Raw genomic sequence first — 21,136 nt, 5'->3', positions numbered from 1 at the left:
GTAGGAATGGGCGAACCCGAACTGAAAAGTTAGGGACCGTACCGAACAGATAGTGTTCGATCACAGAGTCCCGAAAACGGGTTTCCATGGGAAACTTGTGTATCAGTTCGGGTCCAGTTCAGGCTGTAAAAAAAAGCAGAAAATTAATAATTAACATTTTAATTATGCTTACCTGTCCAGCGACTCATCCTCCCATCCCGCTGTCTCCCGGCCACATCAGCTTCCGGGGCCGCTCATTACCTTCTGCCAGTATTCACTGCACTCGGCAGTCTTCAGCTTTTTCCAGCAGTAAAAAACTGCCGGAAAAAGCCGAAAACTGCCGAGTGCAGTGAACACTGCCAGCAGTTGATGATCAACCCCAGAAGCAGATGCGGCCGGGAGACAGCGGGACTGAAGGATGCGTCGCTGGACAGGTAAGTATAATTATAATGTTTATTCTTAATTTTCTGCTTTTTTTACAGTTTCCCCTCCCCATCCCATATATGTAAAGTCCAAGGTCAGGGTTCGGATGCAAGTTCGTGTCATGTCCGGCCCCGAACTCTACAAAAAACTCAGGCGAACCCACCAATCCCGAACATCATGGGGTTCACCCATCACTAGAAGTGAGCGATTCGATTTGCACTGCTGTGCGTTCAGGTTGGTCCTCCTCAGTGGTGGACGGTCTTCACTTTGGCCCCTGGCATCCTCAGGCCGACATCCTGAGAGTCTTATGCTCCTACTAGACGTCACATCACGTCATCACATACATCATGCCATGAAGACATGATGTCACAGGATTTAGTAATTGACAGAGGCAGCCAGGATGCCAGGCCAAAGTTGTTGGGCGTAGAAGTGAAGACCAGTGTAGATGGAAAAGTTAAAGAAATACATTTAAAGAAAGAGCTATTCATATCCCATATACAAACATCAAACTTGAGATTCTAGAATTAAAATACACTGAGAGGATCTGACTACACTGGTTTGTAAGTAGTCTGTAATCATGGAAACACGTGGGTCTGTAGAGGAGCTGTAGCCTATGTGCTGTTTTGCTTTAATTTCATGATTAGGAGCAAGAAATAAAACATCATCATTCAACATGTGACTGAGGCATTGACTTTAGTCCATTTATTGTATGAGGACAAATAAGCGCTGCAGAATATGTTGGCGCTATATAAATAAAATTATTATTATTATTATAATCATACCTTAGATACAGAACAAGTACTTGCTATGCTACCGCTCCTCCGCCGTAGAGATGGGGGCAGTGCAATTAGGCTTAAAGCCTTTACCCCCAATGATTTTTGCACCATCCTAACCAGTCAAAATTTTACAATTCTGACCAGTGTCACTATATGAGGTAATAACTCTAGAACGCTTCAATGGATCCCACTGGTTGTGAGATTGTTTTTTGTGACATATTGTACTTCGTGATAATGATAAAATGTCTTTAACCCCTTTACCCCCAAGGGTGGTTTGCACGTTAATGACCGGGCCAATTTTTACAATTCTGACCACTGTCCCTTTATGAGGTTATAACTCTGGAACGCTTCAATGGATCCTGGTGATTCTGACATTGTTTTCTCGTGACATATTGTACTTCATGACAATGGTAAAAATTATTTGATAGTACCTGCGTTTATTTGTGAAAAAAACGGAAATTTGGCGAAAATTATGAAAATTTCGCAATTTTCCAACTTTGAATTTTTATGCAAATAAATCACAGAGATATGTCACACAAAATACTTAATAAGTAACATTTCCCACATGTCTACTTTACATCAGCACAATTTTGGAACCAAAATTTTTTTTTGTTAGGGAGTTATAAGGGTTAAAAGTTGACCAGCAATTTCTCATTTCTACAACACCATTTTATTTTAGGGACCACATCTCATTTGAAGTCATTTTGAGGGGTCTATATGATAGAAAATACCCAAGTGTGACACCATTCTAAAAACTACACCCCTCAAGGTGCTCAAAACCATATTCAAGAAGTTTATTAACCCTTCTGGTGCTTCACAGGAATTTTTTGAATGTTTAAATAAAAATGAACATTTAACTTTTTTTCACAAAAAATTAAATTCAGCTCCAATTTGTTTTATTTTACCAAGGGTAACAGGAGAAAATGGACCCCAAACATTGTTGTACAATTTGTCCTGAGTATGCCAATACCCCACATGTGGGGGTAAACCACTGTTTGGGCGCATGGCAGAGCTCGGAAGCGAAGGAGTGCCATTTGACTTTTCAATGCAAAATTGACTGGAATTGAGATGGGACGCCATGTTTCGTTTGGAGAGCCCCTGATGTGGCTAAACATTGAAACCCCCACAAGTGACACCATTTTGGAAAGTAGACCCCCTAAGGAACTTATCTAGAGGTGTGCTGAGCACTTTGACCCAACAAGTGCTTCACAGAAACTTATAATGTAGAACCGTAAAAATAAAAAATCATATTTTTTCACAAAAATTATCTTTTCGCCCCCAATTTTTTATTTTCCCAAGGGTAAGAGAAGAAATTGGACCCCAAAAGTTGTTGTACAATTTGTCCTGAGTACGCTGATAGCCCATATGTGGGGGTAAACCACTGTTTGGGCGGATGGGAGAGCTCGGAAGGGAAGGAGCGCCGTTTGACTTTTCAATGCAAAATTGACAGGAATTGAGATGGGACGTCATGTTGCGTTTGAAGAGCCACTGATGTGCCTAAACATTGAAACCCCCCACAAGTGACACCATTTTGGAAAGTAGACCCCCTAAGGAACTTATCTAGAGGTGTGGTGAGCACTTTGACCCACCAAGTGCTTCACAGAAGTTTATAATGTAGAACCGTAAAAATAAAAAATCATATTTTTTCACAAAAATTATTTTTTGCCCCCAATTTTTTATTTTCCCAAGGGTAAGAGAAGAAATTGGACCCCAAAAGTTGTTGTACAATTTGTCCTGAGTACGCTGATACCCCATATGTGGGGGTAAACCACTGTTTGGGTGGATGGGAGAGCTCGGAAGGGAAGGAGCGCCGTTTGACTTTTCAAAGCAAAATTGACAAGAATTGAGATGGGACGCCATGTTGCGTTTGAAGAGCCACTGATGTGCCTAAACATTGAAACCCCCCACAAATGACACCATTTTGGAAAGTAGACCCCCTAAGGAACTTATCTAGAGGTGTGGTGAGCACTTTGACCCACCAAGTGCTTCACAGAAGTTTATAATGCAGAGCCGTAAAAATAAAACAAAATTTTTTTCCCACAAAAATTATTTTTTTAGCCCCCAGTTTTGTATTTTCCTGAGGGTAACAGGAGAAATTGGACCCCAAAATTTGTTGCCCAATTTGTCGTGAGTGCGATGATACACCATATGTGGGGGGAACCACTGTTTGGGCACATGGGAGGGCTCAGAAGGGAAGGAGTGCCATTTGAATGCAGACTTAGATGGAATGGTCTGCAGGTGTCACATTGCGTTTGCAGAGCCCCTAATGTACCTAAACAGTAGAAACCCCCCACAAGTGACACCATTTTGGAAAGTAGACCCCCTTAGGAACTTATCTAGATGTGTGCTGAGCGCTTTGACCCACCAAGGGCTTCACAGAAGTTTATAATGGAGAGCCGTAAAAATAAAACAAAAATTTTTTCCCACAAAAATTATTTTTTAGCCCCCAGTTTTGTATTTTCCCGAGGGTAACAGGAGAAATTCGACCCCACAATTTGTTGTCCAATTTGTCCTGAGTGCGCTGATACCCCATATGTGGGGGGGAACCACTGTTTGGGCGCATGGGAGGGCTCGGAAGGGAAGGAGCTCCATTTGGAATGAGGACTTAGATGGAATGGTCTGCAGGTGTCACATTGCATTTGCAGAGCCCCTAATGTACCTAAACAGTAGAAACCTCCCACAAGTGACACCATTTTGGAAACTAGACCCCCTAAGGAACTCATCTAGATGTGTTGTGATAGCTTTGAACCCCCAAGTGTTTCACTACAGTTTGTAACGCAGAGCCGTAAAAATTAAAAAAAAAAATCTTTCCCCCCAAAATTATTTTTTAGCCCCCAGTTTTGTATTTTCCCGAGGGTAAGAGGAGAAATTCGACCCCAAAAGTTGTTGTCCAATTTGTCCTGAGTACGCTGATACCCGGTATGTTGGGGGAAACCAACGTTTGAGCGCATGGCAGAGCTCGGAAGGGAAGGAGCGCCATTTAGAATGCAGACTTAGATGGAATGGTCTGCAGACGTCACATTGCGTTTGCAGAACCCCTAATGTACCTAAACAGTAGAAACCCCCCACAAGTGACCCCATATTGGAAACTAGACCCCCCAGGGAACTAATCTAGATGTGTTGTGAGAACTTTGAACCCCCAAGTGTTTCACTACAGTTTATAACGCAGAGCCGTGAAAATAAAAAATCTTTTTTTTTCCCACAAAAAATATGTTTTATCCCCGAGTTTTGTATTTTCCCAAGGGTAGCAGGAGAAATTGGACCCCAAAAGTTGTTGTCCTATTTGTCCTGAGTACGCTGATACCCCATATGTTGGGGTAAACCCCTGTTTGGGCACACGGGAGAGCTCAGAAGGGAAGAAGCACTGTTTTACTTTTTCAACGCAGAATTGGCTGGAATTGAGATCGGACGCCATGTCGCGTTTGGAGAGCCCCTGATGTGCCTAAACAGTGGAAACCCCCCAATTATAACTGAAACCCTAATCCAAACACATCCCTAACCCTAATCCCAACAGTAACCCTAACCACACCTCTAACCCTGACACACCCCTAACCCTAATCCCAACCCTATTCCCAACCGTATATGTAATCTAAACCCTAACTGTAACTTTAGCCCCAACCCAAACTGTAGCCCTAGCCCTAACCCTAGCCCTAACCCTAATCCTAACCCTAACCCTAGCCCTAACCCTAGCCCTAGCCCTAGCCCTAACCCTAGCCCTAACCCTAGCCCTAACCCTAACCCTAGCCCTAACCCTAGCCCTAACCCTAACCCTAACCCTAGCCCTAACCCTAACCCTAACCCTAGCCCTAACCCTAGCCCTAACCCTAACCCTAACCCTAGCCCTAACCCTAGCCCTAACCCTAGCCCTAACCCTAGCCCTAACTCTAACCCTAGCCCTAATGGGAAAATGGAAATAAATACATTTTTTTAATTTTTCCCTAACTAAGGGGGTGATGAAGGGGGGTTTGATTTACTTTTATAGCGGGTTTTTTAGCGGATTTTTATGATTGGCAGCCGTCACACACTGAAAGACGCCTATTATTGCAAAAAATATTTTTTGCGTTACCACATTTTGAGAGCTATAATTTTTCTATATTTTGGTCCACAGAGTCATTTGAGGTCTTGGTTTTTGCGGGACGAGTTGATGTTTTTATTGGTAACATTTTCGGGCACGTGACATTTTTTGATCGCTTTTTATTCCGATTTTTGTGAGGCAGAATGACCAAAAACCAGCTATTCATGAATTTCTTTTGGGGGAGGCGTTTATACCGTTCCGCGTTTGGTAAAATTGATGAAGCAGTTTTATTCTTCGGGTCAGTACGATTACAGCGACACCTCATTTATATCATTTTTTTATGTTTTGGCGCTTTTATACGATAAAAACTATTTTATAGAAAAAATAATTATTTTTGCATCGCTTTATTCTCAGGACTATAACTTTTTTATTTTTTTGCTGATGATGCTGTATGGCAGCTTGTTTTTTGCGGGACAAGATGACGTTTTCAGCGGTAGCATGGTTAGTTATATCTGTCTTTTTGATCGCGTGTTATTCCACTTTTTGTTCGGCGGTATGATAATAAAGCGTTGTTTTTTGCCTCGTTTTTTTTTTTTTTCTTACGGTGTTTACTGAAGGGGTTAACTAGTGGGCCAGTTTTATAGGTCGGGCCGTTACGGACGTGGCAATACTAAATATGTGTACTTTTATTGTTTTTTTTTTTTATTTAGATAAAGAAATGTATTTATGGGAATAATATTTTTATTTTTTTTTTCATTATTTTGGAATATTTTTTTTTATTTTTTTTTACACATTTGAAATTTTTTTTTTTAAATTTTTTACTTTGTCCCAGGGGGGGACATCACAGATCAGTGATCTGACAGTTTGCACAGCACTCTGTCAGATCACTGATCTGACATGCAGCGCTGCAGCCTTCACAGTGCCTGCTCTGAGCAGGCTCTGTGAAGCCACCTCCCTCCCTGCAGGACCCGGATCCGCGGCCATCTTGGATCCGGGGCTGGAGGGAGCAGGGAGGGAGGTGAGACCCTCGCAGCAATGCGATCACATCGCGTTGCTGCGGGGGGCTCAGGGAAGCCCGCAGGGAGCCCCCTCCCTGCGCGGTGCTTCCCTGTACCGCCGGCACATCGCGATCATCTTTGATCGCGGTGTGCCGGGGGTTAATGTGCCGGGGGCGGTCCGTGACCGCTCCTGGCACATAGTGCCGGATGTCAGCTGCGATAAACAGCTGACACCCGGCCGCGATCGGCGGCGCTCCCCCCGTGAGCGCTGCCGATCGCATATGACGTACTATTGCGTCCTTGGGAAGTAAAGCCCACCCCACATGGACGCAATAGTACGTCTAATGGCAGAAAGGGGTTAATATAACTTACATTTATTTGTAACAAAAATGCATAAATTTGTCAAAAATGTTGAAGTTTTTAAAATTTTCAAACTTTGGATACTAATGCCCTTAAATCAGAGAGATACGTCACATAAAATAGTTAATAAATAAGATTTCCCACAAGTCTAGTTTACATCAACAACTTTTTTGTTAGGAAATTCTAAAAGTAAAAAATTGACTGTCGATTTCTAACTTTTCCAACAAAATATACAAAACAATTTTTCTTTAGGGACCACGTCACATTTGAAATGACTTTGAGGGGACTATATGACAAAAAATACCTGAACTTGACACCATTCTAAAAACTGCACTTCCCAAAGTGCTCAAAACCACATTCAGTTTATTAGCCCTTCTGGGGCTTCACAGGGACTGAAGCAATGCAGAAGGAAGAAGGAATGTAGAAGGAAAAAAATGAAGATTTTTTAAATCTTGCTTTAGACCCCATTTGTTTTATTTTCACAAGGGTAGCAGAAAAACATAGAACCTAAAATATGTAGCACAATTTCTCCTGAAAATGCCGATACCCGTTTGTGTTCACTGCAGGGTTCGAAAGGGAAGGAGCGACCATTTGACTTTTTAAATGCAGAATTTGCTGGAATCATTAGCAGACGCCATGTCATGTTAGGAAGTCCCAAATAATACAAAAACCGGCACTATATACAGATGTTATCGTCTGTGTTTTCCCAATTATGTAATTGATTTTGTATATATACTTGTTTCAGTTACTGATGAAGGTCCCTTTGTGTGACCGAAACGTTTACTGCCTTGGGATATAATAATTTTTTGTTTCTTCTCACTACAAAGTTGAGTGCCGGGTTTTGTATTATTTGTGTATTATGGTTTGGGAACCTACCCCTGCACCTTATTCGGTTGTGCACACGTCAATTTACTACTATGTTAGGAAAGCCCCTGATGTGCCTAAACAGTGGAACCCCCCACAAATTACCCCATTTTGAAAACTAGACCCCTAAGGCTATGTGCACACACCAAACAAAATCAGCATGCGTTTTTTGTGTGTTTTTTGCACGTTTTAAGGGTAAGTTCACACAGGGCGTTTTTGCTTCTTTTTTTCTGCAGCAAAACCTGATTTTCTTGGCTGCAAAGAAGCTGGGTCAAAAACGCAGGTTTAGGTGTGTTTTTGGTGGTTTTTTGTTGCGCATTTGGTGCATTTTTGATACCTGTGTTTTTGTTGCATTTTTTTCAACATCCATTCAAGTCAATGGGCGAAAAAACGCAGCAAAAACATTGAAAGAAGTGACATGCCCTATGTCCCAAAAATGCAGGAAAGCACAAAATACTGATCAAAAAAAAAAAACAATGTGTGTGCATGAGATTTCTGAAATCTCATAGGCTGTGCTGGTTCTGTAAAAAGCAGCTGAAAATTAGCATAAAAAAGCAGCAAAAATACGCAGCAAAAACGCCCTGTGTGAACTTACCCTTTTTGCATTTTTTGCGCTTTTTTGCGGATTTTTCGTGTTTTTTTCCAGAGCTTCCCCAATTGAATAATATAGCAGCAAAAACGTGAAAAATCCGCAAAATTAATGAACGTGCTGCGTTTCTTTCCGTGATGCGTTTTTTCCGCACAAAAATTGCGGATTGCATTCTAACTATAGGATGCATAATGGATGCGTTGTTTTCGCAGTTTTATCGCATTTTTACAGTGAAAAAAGTGAAAAAAAACACGAACAATCCGGAACGTGTGCACATAGCCTAAAGGAACTTATCTAGATGTGTGGTGAGCACTTCGAACTCCCAGGTGCTTCACAGAAGTTTATAACATAGAGCCTTGAAAATAAAAAAAACAGGAGAAATTGGACCCCAAAAGTTGTGCAATTTCTCCAGTGTAGTGTAAGTCAGGTTGTCATACATGAGTTGTGTTAGTCAGAAATGTATTTAGTAGTCCATGCACATGTGGTGCAGTCTGAAGCATTCCTTATACACAGGCCAGTTTTGTGGGGGCAGGCATCGCGTTGCCAAATTGTGTCCTTGCGTATTCCTCTTTTGTAACAGACTCTACATCTTTTTCGTGACCTTCCTTTCTTTGTGGTTTAAGGGACCTCACAGATGAAATGTGTGGCCTGGTACGATATGAGCACCTTCAGTTCCGGAAGAATTGGGGCTCGCTTCTTCCTGACTGCCAAATATTAGGGCCTTGATCATTACCTTCTGGAACTGAAGGTTCAAGGTATTGGTTTGGTCTGCACATTGTGATAGCATGAAAGCATTGTACATTGCCATCTGTACGATGTGCATGGCCAGCTTCTTGTAGCACACCTTGACCTTTCTCATGGCACTGTACGGCTGGAAGACTTGATCAGAAAGATCAACTCCCCCCATGATCTTGTTGTACTCCAGTACACAGTGTTGTTTGTGGACCTTTGTAGAGGTACTTACGGTGGTGGGGGTGCTGCCATCACCATGTATGGTGGTCAAGAAAAGAGCATTCCTCTTGTCCTTGTACTTGACTAACAGCAGGTGGTTGCTACATTTTGCTCTGTGCTCGACCTTTCTGAGCAGCTGCCCAATTAGAGTCTTAGGGAGGCCTCTCTGATTTTTGTAGCCAGTACTGCAGGCTGCGGTAGCTCGCACAGAGAGAGACTTGAACAGTGGGATGCTGGTTTAAAAGTTATCTATGTAGAGGTGATTACCTTAATCCAGCAGTGGGTGCCCCAAATCACCTACAATTTTCCCCCTCTCTTCCCGGGTAGGAGCATTCAGGGGGTTCCATCTGGGTGTCCTTCCCTTCATAAGCCCTAAACATATGGGTGTAATCTGAGGTACTCTCACACAGTTTGTACAGCTTCATTCCGTAACTGGCCCTCTTACTGGGCAGGTACTATTGGAATTTCAGCCTTCCCTTGAAATGCATTAGGGACCAATCCATGCAGATGTACCTTTGGGTCACGTACACCTCAGTAAACTTGTTGCTGAAGTGATCAATGATCGGCCAAACTTTGTAAGTCGGTCAAAGTTGGGGTCATCTCGAGGAGGACACCATGCATTATCATTGTAATGCAAAAAATTGTGGATGACCTCATAACATTTACGGGTCATAGCTGTGTGGAACACTGGAGTGTTATACAAAACGTCAACATTCCAATATTACCGAAGTTCTGGCTTCTTCACTAACCCCATGTAAGGATTCAAGTCGCAAAACTTCATTATTTCTACTGCATCTACAGGGGTCCAGTTAGAAATTGATGAAGGGAGGTTTTGTGACAAAAATTGCTGGGCAAAAAAATTTGTCTTGGCCACCATGAGGTTTACAAAATCCTCAGAGAAAAGGACTTTGAAAAAGTATATTTACGTGAGGCCAGTGGTGTCAATTTGGATTCTTGATTGCGAGACAAAATTAGGAATGTATGGCTCATAATCTTCAGGGGTGAGGTCCATTCAGGGTCAATAACAGTGGGAGCCAGTTCATTTTCTCTCCTGAGGCATCTATGTGGCAATTCAGTATCTCTTAAATGAGAGGGATAAGTAAAAAAAATAAAGGAAGGTGGGATCCCCTCCCTCACTGTCAGAGGCAAGGAAAGCATACGCCTCCTCCACTGAATGCCGGATTTGGGTGAGACAATATTTTTTTCACGTATGTGGTGTTTGTACGTTATATTTATGTGTTTGTGCGTGAGTGCTTGGTATAAACTTTTTTATGTAGACGAGAAAAAATGTAGTAAAAAATATTTTACTCTCTTTTCACACAAAAAAACAACTGGAGGTCGATGAGTGATGTGTTGCTTATCAGTGCTCGATGGCTGTAGGATGAAAGTACGGATGTGATTCTTCTTTCCATGGACACTAGCTCTAGCTTAATTCAGTTAAGATTACTGCAGTAGATCACAATTACTATGGTATCATTTTACTGTCCCTACTCTAAATTATTCTTTTATCAAATAACAACAAACAACCGGAGGTTGATCACTGATGTGCGTCAGTGATCAGCACTCAAGGGCTGTAGGATGCATGGATTCTTTTTTTCTGACACTAACCCTAATTCATTTCAGTACTGTAATAGAGGACAATTACTTTGATATATTTTTACTACCCCTAATCTACTTCTATCAACTTTCTATCTACTTTTTTACACTTTACTTGCTCAATTCAAGTAAAAAAATACTGTAGTAGGCATTGATTACTAAAGTATATCTTTCCTATCCAAAATGTACACCTATCAACCAATCTAAATGATTTTTTACTTGATTCTTTTTTCACAAAAAATAAAAATAAAACAACCGGAGGCCTTTCAGTGATGTTTGTCACTGACCAGCACTCGATCAGTGCTCGATGGCTGTAGGATGCATGCACGCATGTGGTGCAAAGAGAGATTGAAAAAAAAGGAGACAGGAAAAAAATTGATGCAAAGAGGGGGGAATAGTTAGGGTTAGGGAAAAAATAGTGATTTGCGCCACTGTGCTGCAGGATGCACGAAAAAGAAAAACACTGCCAAAAAACAAGCAATCAAGTACTGATCAGCTCTCAGTGGCACAAGGGTGTGTTTGGGAGGTGAGGAATAATATTAGTGAATGCCTCTTTTTAGAAATGTAGTGTAGTTCTTTTGATTAGCTATGTCGTTACCTCATGTACAGGACATTGAAGGAGCTTAGATATTTGTGGTTTAACCCTTCACTATCACTTTGTAACGCACCATATGTACCATCACCATGGATGCCTAAGCTACTGTAATGCCCTGCCCATTTTGTTAAGCAACATAGCTAATGAGAAAAACGGCACTACGTTTCTAATTGTAATTATTTACCAATATTATTATTACACCTACTACATATTGGTATAGGATCCTGAAGATGATAATACCCCTTTAACCCTGCTGTTCTGTTCGGTCTGGGGAGACCTATTTTGAACTTTGGTATTTTTTGGGGTGTTCAAGATGCGGTTCTGAAACTTGTGGTTGATTGACTTAAATGAGGATGGGTCGGTCGGCCACGGGTTTCAGAGCCGCATCTTGAATATTTTAAAGAATATTGAAGTTCAAAGTCGGTCATTTTTGACCAACAGAACAGCAGGGTTAAAGCATTAAGGGCATGTTCACACATTTAGTTTTCACAGCAGATTTTTATATGCTTTTTTTTATCCTATTTTACTTGCATTTTTTCCCATTCATTTGATTGGGCGATACACGCTAGAAAATCCTTAAAAATATTGACACACTGCAGATGTAAAAAAAAAACCTTTAATGGTTCAAATCTGAAAAAAACTATACAAGCAGTGTGTGCATGAGACTTTAGAAATCTCATTCATTTTGCTGGTGCTGTACCCTTAAAAAACATGAGGATACGTGTATGAAGGGGGATGGCTTTGGCTCTGTTAGAAGAAAACTGAGCCATCACCCTTCTTTGTCTCAACATGGCCCTGGCAATGAAGAAAGCTGGTGTCACTAATGAACCAGAAAACCAGCCCCCCTCATACATGCTGAAGGGAGAATTCCCGGACCAAGTGCAGGGGTCTATAATTGGGCGGTCGATGCAAAGGATTTTATTAGGCGCAGTGAGATACCCACCCCATGGTCCATACAAGCACCAAATCCTCCTGTCCCATGTGGTTGGGGGCTTGGTCTTCTAAAAAAACACCAGAATGGGCCGTTATTTAATATTTTACCTCAACTCTATGTACATCCCTGTATGTATATACTTGGCATATCGTATGCGCCATTCATCAGTAGGTTGAGGTCACCCCATAACCTAAATAACGCGGAAGTCCAAATAAACATGGGCACTAATAGCCGCGAGCAACGCACATGGTATCTGCATACATTACCCTTCACTCTTCTGTGAACTTATTAATTTCCTATTGACTCCTCTTGTACCGACATTTATTTGCTTGAGGAAATACTACACTGGCTTCTGAATAATTACACCTGTGACATTGGCACTGATTTTAAGTACAAAAAAAAAAAAGAAAAAAAGATTGATGTTTCTTGCTAAAAGAATTTTATAGAACATTAAAAGATTACAACAAAAATAAAAGTCTCAAAAATCCTAACTACAATAGATTCAAATACATCCTGGATACAAAAGTGATATAATAATAATAATAATAATAATAATAATAACAATAATAATAGTAATACTACTACTACTACTAATAATAAAAATAACAATAATAGTAATAATAATAGTAATACTAGTAATAATAATAGTAATACCACTACTACTGCTACTAATAATAATAACAATAACAACAATAATAGTAATAATAACAATAGTAATACTACTACTACTATTACTAATAATAATAACAATATTAATACTACTAGTACTACTACTACTACTAATAATAATAATAATAACAATAATGATAACAATAACAGCAATAATAGTAATAATAATAATAATAGTAATTAATAGTAATACTACCACTACTACTAATAATAATAACAATAGTAACACCACTACCACTACTACTACTACTATTACTACCACTACTACTATTAATAATAATAATAATAGTAATAATAATAATAATAGCAATAATAATAATAATAGTAATACTACTACTACTACTACTAATAATAATAATAATAATAATAGCAATACTACTACTACTACTACTACTACTAATACTACTACTACTACTACTACTACTACTAATACTACTACTACTACTACTACTAATAATAATAGTAATACTACTACTAATAATAATAATAATAGCAATACTACTACTAATACTACTACTACTACTACTAATAATAATAATAATAGTAATACTACTACTACTAGTAATAATAATAATAATAACAATAATAATAATAATAGCAATACTACTACTACTACTAATACTACTACTACTACTAATAATAATAATAATAATAGTAATACTACTACTACTAATAATAATAGTAATACTACTACTACTAATAATAATAATAATAATAACAATAATAATAATAATAATAATAGCAATACTACTACTACTACTACTACTACTACTACTAATAATAATAATAGTAATACTACTACTACTACTAATAATAATAATAACAATAATAATAATAATAATAGCAATACTACTACTACTACTACTACTACTACTAATAATAATAATAATAATAATAATCATCATCATAATAATAATAATAGTAATACTACTACTACTAATAATAATAATAACAATAATAATAATAATAATAATAATAATAGCAATACTACTACTACTACTACTACTACTACTAATAATAATAATAATAATCATCATAGTAATAATGATAGCAATACTACTACTACTAATAGTAATAATAATAATAATAATAATAATGGCCATGTTACAGGGGGCTTTTGAATTGCCCCAACAAGGCTAAAGTCACAAATCTGTCTGGGATGAGTCCCATGAGGGACGGGAGGCAGTTATCGTTTCCTGCTGACGTCCTCAGTAGCCTTTGAATGTGGCTGGAGCTATATCACCAGGGATGTGTAAAGCCACCCAGGACTATCGATTGGTCAGAGGTCCTTCTCCAGCTCACTCCGCTGAAGATCAGTGCTAGTTTTGATTTACCTTTTATACAAACCTGAATCTGATTATACATCCACATGATTGTCTGACATGTTGTATTCCGATGCATCCTGATCAGATTATGTCAGGCCCTATATGCAAATGTGTTTCATATCAGTGGTACTGTCATGGGTTGCCAATCCTCCATATTGGCACTTTATTTGACCTGCAAGTGTGGGAAGCAGGCCTGGGTTTTTGCACCATTTTTACAGGCTGGTGAAAGCATTCTTGCTTTTGTACTAATATACCACACATAGACTGCTATACAGCCTGAAGGTCAGAAAATATCAATATAACAATATCAGGAATAACCTTTCTACTTTTTTTGATACCAAAGATAAAATACTAAATTTTCATTAATATAAATCCTAAAACCATGAGACAGCCACAGACAATTATTCACAAAAAATCGCACAACCGTGCACTCTAGATATTCCCTGCAGCTGTTAGTCCTATATCAAATTCTACCTGTCAGCGGTAGAATTCTTGCTTTTGTACCATTTTAGGTTGTGTTTTTCCTTTCAATGAATGTAATAAATGTTATGTTTTAATCTCTATCTATTGCTATATCTATACATTCTTGAGAAAGGCTCGCACCTTGAGCCAAAAAGTTGCAGGAGACCACATGGGCTAATAAACCACTATATTTTTTTTTTTAAAAAAGGAGTGCTGTCTTCATCTTTTTTAGTACTATATCGAGGACCGGTCTATGCCTGGAGGGTCTGGCACCCATTTTTCGCATACTGCTTGCTTTTATATTTGTATAAGAAAATTGCAACATTACTGGACTATGGAATAAAGGACTAAAAGGTCATGGAGGTCGTGTAAAAGCAACTGGAACCTGACAGGTTTCCTTTAAGCACTACATCATTTTCGTTATCACCATTGGGCCGTCTATGTAACTCTCAGAAATGGCTTTATTACAGAACGGAAGATTCTGGTCGTAAAAATTCCTGAATTTCTTTAACTTTTCTGAACTTTTTGGGGGCTTTTATCTCCCTCTTTGGCAGGGTCAGTGTATGTGTCTGTTTGTAACCCCGTACAAGGGGTAATCTAAACTAGATTTTCTTTATTAAAGGCCTTTTTGATCCATCCTGGATATCTAGGTTTTAGTAGGAAGATTTAGTATCTTGACTGGAGGTAACGGGATACAAGATCTGCGGGTCCTGTAACGGGCACTGCAGCCATGCTGTATCAGGATTAGCAGATGCAACATGGGTCATCAAATTGCAGGAAGGACGGTATACAGGGAGAAGGAATAAAAACATATAATATGGGGGAGAAGGACCAGTATGCAGTAGCAGAGGAAGTGCTGCAGGAGTAATCTAGTCTTTATAGAGCTTTATAGACCACTATTACTAACACAACCTACCAAACCGAAAAGAACACAGTGCAACTGACAGTAGTACAAAAAGCAGGTTAAGCAGATCTTTTGTGCCCTACTTTATTAATGGGAAGCTGACAGTGGATACATGGTGTTTGATCCATGGGCAGCATATAGTCAGTCCCTCTGGGGACTGAGTTACATGGGAGACTATTAGACTGTGTGCTTGTATGAGGAAACCTGTGAGTCACTGAAAGCAGGCAGGGAGGAGCTGCCGGAGAACCGCCTTTTTGATCAGTCTCCTGTTCGGGTCAATCTCAAAAGTATTTCTTTTTGCAAAACACCACAGAGTCTCACCATAAAACATACTTGGATGTTATCGCCCAGCCAATATCTGATACATGTTGCCTGTGGATCATCCGGCAACATATATTATCTGTTAGGTTCGCCTTAAAGCATAACCGCCATTTTAATGTTTTTGTTTCATAAGTAATAGAACGAACGCGTGAATAAGCAACTTTGTAATATGTGATCAATGAAAGTGTATTGAGCGAGGCTGAATACAGTCTAGTTGGTATGTGGCCGTAAGTATGCACATTGCATACTTGTGATCACATGACCGTGTGCTCCCGGAGTCGGCATCGGACAACCCTCACAGCGCGCAGTGCGCACGATGTGGGGATTCAGAAGTCTGCAGTGACATAGAGTCACATGGAGGACGCAGGAGTGCCGTCCACCCGTCCACACAGGGTTCCATGCCTATATATCAACAGCAAGACGCTGATGCGCCGCTGTTATCCTTTTACAAGGCTGTACCTAGAGACGAAACACCCATTAGGCCGTATTTATTACTTTACCACCAGCAAGACGCTGATGCCCCGCTGTTATTCTCAAATAAGGTTGTACCCAGACATGAACCACCCATTAGGCCAGATTCATTATTAAAAAAGCCTACACAAATACCAGCAAGATGCTGATGCGCCGCTGTTATTCGTAAATAAGGTTATACCCAGAGACGAATCAACCATTAGGCCATATTTAGTATCAAAGAGCTATACCTGCCCCTGGACACCACAGGGACGATGTCCTTCCTATCATAGGATCTATTCACAAAACCCTGGATTAAGTGCGACCTTAGAGTAAGACCCGGGAGGGTCGAAACGTCAACCATACTGAGTTGCATGCACACTTTGTAGTAATTGCCTTCTGTTTGATCTGATGTACTCGATTAATTCTTTTTGTACTTGAATAAATTAGCATTTTCAAAAATCTATATTTCTGCATAAAATATTCCACTTAGGGAGTGCGGTGGATTTAGCACAATACTGGTACTAGACCTCATGGTCTGTCGCACCAGCACCCCGATCTAACATAGAGTGCAGGCCAATATATTTATACATAGAGACTTAAGACTTTGTAGCTTAAGTCCAGACAATCCTTTAAGTAACACACAAATACAGTCTACTTTAGTGGTCCACAAACCCGTATTTAATAGAATGTACAAAGCTACAAATGTCTGACGAAAAGTAGATTTTGGACACTATTGTAACTTATTTGATTTCCAAGCAAAATATGGGAAATCTATTATTAAAACATGGAAAGTTTAAGCATAACAATGAAAGTGAATGTAGGTCTCAGAGCACGCCGTATGCCAAGGACAATCCATGCTACTCCTGATTTTACCACGCATTTCGGTCTTCTTTCAACATTATGGTTCAGTTTCAAATTGTAGCAATTATTTGATCGTTTAGCAAAAGAAAATCTAATCTTTCCTAGTTCCCCAGGTCCCTCAGCTACACCAGTTCTTCTGAGCCGAAGCTTTAGCTGAACCAACCCCGCATGCAAAATAAAAATGGCTGTCAAACCTCACAAGTCTCATGGGCCAAAATGAACTCGCCCTGTCATCAAATGAAGCTTTCTGTAGGACCACCATGAAAATACCAGGGGAGATCTATAAGTACAGGTTTACAATAACATTTACATATGGTTCAGTGACATCCACCCATAGCACAGGACTGCCGCGACACATCCTCGCATTATCACACTGAGCTTATTTGCTTTTCGTCCCGTTTTGCAACACAAGGTTAGATTTTTATGTTGCTGCACTAATGAAAAATGACATTTTGATATATCGCGGCTATTTTTTCCTCTTTATTTTTCTAGGTTCTCAACCAGACATCCAGATTAGAGATTCAGCTGTTAGAAAACTCATTGTCGACATACAAACTAGAAAAACAGCTCATTCAGCAGACTCACGAAATTCTAAAAATTCACGAAAAAAACAGGTAAATCAATCTCCGCCGTGTTGTTCAACAGTAATTAACATTATTTATGACAGTGATTAATATATAGTTATTAACATCAGTCTCGGGCTGAGGCTCCGTAAAGTAATTATCCGTCTTTTATCATTGGGTCATTTTTAGGTTCAAATTATGTGCTCGTTAATTTCTTAATAAATCTTTATAGGAGTCGTAGCTTCATATGTCTGATACAGAGCTCCAAATCCCATGCAGATCTGTCACCAGCTTTCCTTATACACTCCAATCTCTTAGACCTGATAACACTGGCATACTTACTTTGAAAATCCATTTTAGAATTGCTGTATATTCCTTTTTAAAAATGTACATAGGAAAATCAGAAAAAAAAAATGGGGATATTCTGGGCACTTCCTGTGGATAAAAGATGACCAAAATCAGGTAGATAAAGAATCTTTACTGTATTACGCATTTCAGAGTTGATCCTACTCCTTCCCCGCATACTAAAAAGTTGGATCGACCCTGAAAAGCGCAATACCATAAAAACTCTTCATGTACCTGATTTTGGACATCCTGTATCCACTGAACCAGATGCCCAGATTTACACAAGGAGCGCTTTCCTCCTGTTTTATTTGGGTTTTTTAAAGCTTAATCTCAATCTCCTTCCATTTTGCCTGCCTACAGCTCCTCAATGTCCCTCCTCCCTGCTGTCGCCAAGATCTCACACTGCTCAGTACAAGCTGCGGCTGTCAGACTGGGTGTATGGGCAGAGAGAGAATTCAATTGGACTCTTGACTTTACCTGGACTTTTAAAATACTCCTCTTAATATTGTGATTATACAGCTATTCTTAAAATAGGTTTTCAAAGTAAGTACACCAGCCTCATCTGCTCTCATACATCGATACAAAAATGTGTATTTTGAACACTCTGGTGAAAAACTTGCTTTAAAGACAATCTGGCACTAGGTTAATGCCTGATTCTAAAACTATTACAAATACATTTTTTCTTGCAACTAATTTTATAAAATCGTTTGCTATCTACTGCACCGCTGGAGTCCTTGTGTTTATGAGCTGCAGCTATTGATTTTCTCACTCGGATCATTGACAGTTTTCTCTCCATACTGTACAAATGAAGATACCGGTCAATCTGCAGCAAGTAGGCGAGGGAACTGCAGCTCCCCAATATTACAGACTCTGAAGCATGAGCACAAAATGGAGATGGCTCCAGCTCTGCAGCTGATAACCAGGCATAAAAACAGCTTTGGAAAAAATAAGTAAAAATAAGTAAAAATAAAAGTCAGAGTCACTGTCCCTAATTTAAGTTTTTCTCAAGTAGAGATGGATAAATCTACAGATTGCCTTTAATTGAGATCATACTGACTACCTGCAGTCACCACAAGGGGGAGCTTAGGAGCTTGAAAGAGGATGAACTGTGATAATATCACGAGAGCGCTAGGACCCTGCTGCTGCACGTTTGAGCTAAGAGCAAGAGCCCGGGAAAGTGTGTATGCCGGGGAGTGGGGTCTAGTGTCTGCTATATAGGAGGCTGTGAAGCTTCCAGAAGGAGAGACTGCTATGAGAGATGCTGTGTCTGAGGCAGCTGGGAAAAGGAAGGAGACTGGACTCTGTAAAGACTGTTTGCTGCCAGTGTGTGTGTGAAGGTGTTAACCACTTCATCCTGGTAACCTGTGGTTCTGCTGTGGAACTAGGACAGAGCATTCTTGAGAGCTGAGTGACTGTGGAGCGCTATGGAGTCCCTTTGGTGGTGAGCTGATGAGCAATAGAAAACATCCTGTGCAGATTCAGGCAGTTTGCTCTCTGGAGAATTTGTGAGTGACTGCTGGAAGAGAGACGGTATCCTGTACCTTCATGTTGAGAGCCCCGTTCAAGTGCTATCCTGTACCGTATCTTGAGGCTACAGAACTGTAAGCCCCGGTGTGTTCTCTTGGCATTGACCAAGAAGATGCGGAGCTTTGTTTTTCTATAGCTGTTTTTGCGCCAAAGATCTTGGGATTGGCTGCAGCCAGCTGGAAACACTACAGATTTGATATAGATTTCCCACCACGGGTGTCCCTTCCATTTCTGGTAGAATTAATGCTAAATATTCCTGCTGCAATTCTGTCCCATATAGACATAACCTAATTTTACTACAACAAATTATTTTTTGTCTCTCAATCCTTGTATGTAGAATATATACATTCTTATGAGCGCATTGTGAGCGTCTTTGGTATTAGAGTACATGCAGGACATATCATTAATAAGATAAACATTAAAATAGACACTCGTGGTCAATGATTGGTTCTAAAATAACCTCCGAATAGGGTTGTCTTCATCTGGACCTTTGGAGCTCATAACTGTTTCAGAGCCTGGGCCTACCAGAGGATCCTCTGTTGCTCCAACTAGCCAGTCCAATCTGAATTATCAAAATTGTTACCTTTACTTATGAAATTGGATCAAAATGGCTTTTTTATATAACACGTCTGGTTATTTCCCTTTAAAACTCTGTGTTTTCTCGAGTGTCAATCATTGTGTAAAATAATAAGGAGTATTATTAGAATTGATTCTGTTACGCGTCTGGCTTGTAATTTGTAATATTTCCTTTACAATTTATTTGGCCCCGTCATACAGTTTTCTTTCAATCCCCCTTGGTAAGCCTAGTATTGAAATCTGTATTGCGGACTGACAGACGTGCAGACAGTCCCAGATTAATATAATAAAGGAGTGATTTAGTGAGATTGTTTGGTTCCGTAATGGCAGGAATAACAAAACTCTTAATAAGATTTCTCATGAGGAATCTGCCTAACTGGAAATGACACAAACAAGTGAATTTCAATAAGAAAAATTGGCACGAAATTATAAAAGACAAGGCCAAGAGTTTGCCTGCCCTCAGTCTTATCCAGCCAGTTCTTTCTTTATTCTTCGCTGTAGTCTTGGTTTTTTGGGCCCCCGGATCTCTGTGTGAGCAGCACCTTGAACTATCAACATGACGCTGATACACTTGGGTCGTGTAGTAGATCAAGGAGTCATAGGCTCCCAACTCCACCACGGTTGGTCCTCCAGACTGCTGTAGACCTACGTTCTACAAGACATCATTGGTCCTCCAGACTGCTGTAGACCTACATACTACAAGACATCATTGGTCCTCCAGACTGCTGTAGACCTATGTACTACAAGACATCATCCTTCCTATCAGTGGCGGACATATCATCGGTGTAACATGTGCAGCAGCACAGGAGCCCAGGAGATAACGGGGCCATTTCTACCTCCAAACCAGGGGCCCTCATCTGTCTGTGTCCGCCATTGCTTCCTGTGATATGAATGCATTGTGCCACCTGTGCCTCCTCACTCTATGAGCAGGGAAGAAGAGGACCTGATCGGAAAGTAGCAAAAAGGAAATTTTAAGTCAACCATTCACAGATTCAGTGAAGATCCCTACAGCCAGACGCCCAGAAATTATATACTTAACACCCAGACTGT

The 21,136-nt window shown here is 40.0% G+C and overlaps 1 protein-coding gene across 1 annotated transcript in view; it reads left to right on the top strand.

Annotated features, from left to right (window-relative positions):
* ANGPT1 (angiopoietin 1) overlaps window positions 1-21,136 on the top strand; it is a 435,569-nt gene that overhangs the window by 225,331 nt on the left and 189,102 nt on the right. The window contains exon 3 of the mRNA XM_069731774.1: window positions 17,568-17,689. Within this exon, the coding sequence (XP_069587875.1) occupies window positions 17,568-17,689 (122 nt within the window). The remainder of the gene's footprint in view (window positions 1-17,567; window positions 17,690-21,136) is intronic.

Source organism: Ranitomeya imitator, chromosome 6, assembly GCF_032444005.1.
Source record: "Ranitomeya imitator isolate aRanImi1 chromosome 6, aRanImi1.pri, whole genome shotgun sequence".
In the NCBI taxonomy this organism is placed as follows: domain Eukaryota; kingdom Metazoa; phylum Chordata; class Amphibia; order Anura; family Dendrobatidae; genus Ranitomeya; species Ranitomeya imitator.
Note: the sequence above shows the minus strand (reverse complement) of the source record. Positions and strands in the feature narration are given on the sequence as shown.